The sequence below is a fragment of the Athene cunicularia genome (assembly GCF_003259725.1).
Source record: "Athene cunicularia isolate RWA chromosome 5 unlocalized genomic scaffold, athCun1 chr5_part1, whole genome shotgun sequence".
NCBI lineage: Eukaryota > Metazoa > Chordata > Aves > Strigiformes > Strigidae > Athene > Athene cunicularia.
The window spans coordinates 12,253,944-12,258,213 of record NW_020799101.1 but is presented as its reverse complement, the minus strand read 5'-3'; the positions used below and the strand labels follow the sequence as shown (position 1 = coordinate 12,258,213).

Here is a 4,270-nt window from a genome sequence, read left to right as displayed (position 1 = left end):
CATATTACAGTTTTTTTTTTTTTTTTTTTTTTTTTTAAGCAAAGCAGTTGCTGATTTTAAAGCTTTATTCCCACACTAAATTCAGATATTAGTTTTGCACTAGGGTAAAAATAATGCTTGGCTTTAATAATGACGTGCACCAAACAAAAGGATGTGAAAATCAGTCAATAATAGCTCTGCAGAATTTTAAGAGATGAAGCAGATAACATTAGGGTTATGAAGAAAGCTTTATTTATATTAATTTCTGGGTCTACCTATTTTCCTTCAGAACTGAAGTTTCTTTTCTTTCCTCCTTTATTCTCCTTCAGCTGTGTGATTAACTGTTTCTACCAATCCTACTGCCTGGTTCCCTTCACCCACTTTGTCCTCCTGTTTCCCTTTATTTTTAGCACCTACAGATTCTATCTGTGATAATTCTTCCAGTAATTTCATCTGAGCAAAACCCAGTTCTGGTTAGCTTTATCCTGCTGTTGCTTTTGACACAGTCTCATTATTTAAGAAAGATCAAACCCCATTCATTTTGAGGGAAGCAGAGCAGGAAACCTATTTTATCATATTCAATTGTTTGTGGGAGTCAGAATAACTGCAGAAGCCTTAAGCTATGTCAACAGCAGTAAATTCAGTTTAGCGTAGTTGTCTGTATTAGTTACTGTGACAACAGTCCCTGGCATGGATTTGGCCTGTGACAACCACCACTGTCCTAAGCACCTTCCTAGTCTGATGCGAGGACTCCTTCTAAGGTCATTCCTACAGCAGTTTTTGTCCTATTGCCTTGTTTTGGAAGATAAGAGAATTTACTAGCATAGATGTGGGCCATTTCATGACAGTTGCTCTTTGTGTCCAAGAAGATTGCCAGATATGTTTAATTTACAAGTATAAATACAGCCTCACAGTGGAGAAAGCCTGCCAAGAAATTTTGCAGAAGGAAAAGTTACTTAGGCAGGGACATTCTAACACTGTCTTCCAACTAACAATCAATTGGTGTTGTCTTCATCTCTTTTCTCCTCCCCAACTTTTGCACTTCTGTTAAAAAAAAAGTCTTCCCTTTCCTTGTGATCCAAATGCTTGTATTTTGATTAGCAGATACCTTCCCCTTGCAAATCCCTCTTTCTCCAATACAGTAACCAGTACTTCTGTGAGAATTGTCATTTGTTCTTCTCATTTTTACCACCTGCTGCTTAGGTTTTCTGATCATTATCATGCTGGATCATAAACTTAACTTATTAGGCTATTTAAATTTTAAAAATAGGAAAAATCAGAGTAATTTAAAAATCAATGACACATCTAATGCACTCTATACATACAATTTACATATAGAACTATTTTAAACGCAGAAACAGAATTGAAAATCATCATGGGTAAAGGAGGCAATCTCTAATGGAGACTCCAAAAGACAGAAGAGACCATAAGCCTGTTTAATTCATGTGGTTGTTATTTGATAACTGGTCAGTGCTTTAAAGCAAGGTGGTCCCTAGCCTTTGGCGTTTGTTAGGCAACATGACTGAGCAAGTAACATGCTTTGTCAGGAGAAATCACACTGCACTGTGCTCTCTACTCCCACCTTAAGTTTAATTTCCTATCTAAATAGCTACATATAAGAAGGAGATTTTAAATTCAGAATACTTAAATCCCACTCTTACAGAATGCCAAAGAAAAAGCATCAACAGATTTTTCTGGTAGCAATGAATGCTCTCCAATCAGTCAGATGCACACTGGCCACATTATATGTTCATACAATGTCAGAGCCAGTCCCTGTGGCAAAAAATAGCCAAGGCAGATAAAAAAAAATAGCTATTTGTTGACCTACTCTTTGATTCTAACAAATGGCAATCCATATGATTCTCTATCATCAAAAAAAAAAAAATCATATGTACTGAAAATAAGATCTGAATATCTATGGTTTATTAACACTTAGGGCTCATGTACCAAAGTACTTGGACAGAGAAATTCAGGGAAAGGATTATTGTACAAATTTATTGGAAATATCTTCAGATATATAAAGAAGTCAGATAGTATATGTTTATATAATTTAGGTTTGTTTATATTTTCTTCTATACATGTATTTTGCTCCTACAAGAAAAGTCCAGGTGACTGTGAAGGGCCCAAAAGAATTTGATTTTTTAAAAACATTTGAACTGAAGAGTTCTAATAGTGTAAGAAGAGTTAATTCTTTACACACTTTAAAAACATTTTTACAGCACCAAAGATTTGTTTCATGTAAGTGTGTAAGTTTTGTTATTTTAAGTTTTTACAATAGAGTGCTATATATACACAAAATAAACCCTCTACACATAATAAACAACTGAGGCTTTAACCTGGTGCTTAAGAGAGAGCCATCCATTAAAAAGCATTTCAACTGATTGAATAAAATGCAGAATCGGGAATGAAAATGGCATTATTTGAAATGTCTCTTTGAAGTGTAAAATCAATGTGTAAAATCTCAACAAAACAGGTCACTGAAGTTGAGAGCTTTTCTCCTACAGAGAACATGAGAACAATCATGTGACAAGTTAGTTATCATTTAATGAGAACCTGAAAGGAACTCAAGACACTGTAAGAGCAATAGCTTAGAAGTTTATATAGAATAAAAATAAAATTTAGACTTCAAATGTACTAACACATGTACTAATGTACTAATACAAAATTTGAATTTGCATCCACAAGCCAAGATTTCTAGAAATTCTTAAAAATCCACTTCAGTACCACATAGATCCTTCAAAAGTGACCAGGTGACAAAAAACACCACCAAAACAACAGATTTCAAATACACACTGAAAGAGATCAGGTCAAAGCACCCGAATTCTTACTACAGCTACAAACCAAAACTAATTACCAGTTAGTTTACCCAAATTTGTGGTACTCAAAGATAAACGACAGAAATGTCAGAAATTTTATCAGTATTTTAAGACTGAAAGCTTTGAGGATTAAATTAACAGCATTTTAGTTACACTTGCATATAACACTAAAGAATAAAGAAGACCTAAACACTAGTTAGCAATTCTTTCATGGCATCTATAACAAGCTAGATACTACCTAACCTCTTCCTTTCTTTCCCTCTGTTTTAGCACACACAGATGTTCAGGCTTATAACGGTTGGCAGAAAAGCAGATAAAGGTTAAGAAGAATAAGCTGTAGCAAGCTGATCTAGTTTAACACTAAAAAAGTGGCCATGAAAATGGCAGAGAAGCAATCATTCAACAGAAGAACAGTTTAATGTGCAAGAGGCTACAGGACCCAGGGAATTAAGAACAATGTAAATTAAAGTTACAGGCAAGTGATGGAATTCAAAGACTATACCCATATTACTGTAACTAGACAGCACAGAAAATCAATCATCATTTGAAATTAAAGAATCTAATGCAAAATGGCAGAAAAGATAGCACTACAAAAGTCAAAACAGACAATTTATAAAAACCTAAAGCAGATATTTTCTTGCAAAGATTTCAAGATGCTGAGGAAGAGAAAGTAATGAAATTTAAATATGACATTAATGCATGTGGGCAGAGAGACACGACCGAAAAAATTAAGAAGGCAACAAGAAATTCAGCTTCAGTCACAAAACCATAGCACATAATTACTGCATTCAGAAACATACCAAATGTGTAGGATGTGACACGGGATGATTTGAACAAGGATGATAAATAACGGAAGGAAAGGATTGAGGAATAATGCATGATAAAACTCAGCAATTTCTGAGAAAGTACTCAGAGAGACCAGAAGACAAACAGGCTACTTCTTCACAGGAGTGGGAGAAACATTTATTAGCACCCTGCTGAAGAGAGCTGGCAACGCAAAGAGAGAGCAGCGTTTACATGTGCGAGCTCGGTAGGGAGAACCAGGAGCTGGCAGCGGGCTGCAGCGAGAGCAGTTTCCAGGGACTGTAAAAGCACCTACCACCACCTCAGCCCGGGCGCTCCCCGCGCTGCTCGGGACCCCGATCCCCTCGCTCGCCGGTGACGGCCGGCCTCCTTCAGAGGCGCCGGGGCCCGCGCCACCCCCCAGGAAGGGCCCTCTGCCCGCGGCCTCCACACCGAGGTCAGGGCCAGCTCCTTTCCCTCACACCCCCTTACTGTTCATCCTGCGCTCGCCTGCAGGTCTCGGGGTGAGCGAGAGAGCGGCCGGGCCCCCTCCGGGCCCCTCCCGGCCCAGCCCTCAGCGCGCCATGTTGTGTTCCTGTCACCCTGGCAACCGCGCAGGCTCCAGCTGCCCCGGCCCGCCCTTTTCCCGCGTCGCGCCCCTTTCCCGCCCACGCGCCGGAACACGCAGGCGC

The 4,270-nt window shown here is 38.8% G+C and overlaps 1 protein-coding gene across 1 annotated transcript in view; it reads right to left on the bottom strand.

The window, feature by feature from the left end:
- The window catches only part of MOK (MOK protein kinase), a 22,392-nt gene extending 18,188 nt beyond the window's left edge, over positions 1–4,204 (bottom strand). The window contains 1 exon segment of the mRNA XM_026850029.1: positions 4,071–4,204. Within this exon segment, the coding sequence (XP_026705830.1) occupies positions 4,071–4,077 (7 nt within the window). The 5' untranslated portion in view covers positions 4,078–4,204.
- Between the last annotated feature and the right edge of the window lie 66 nt (positions 4,205–4,270).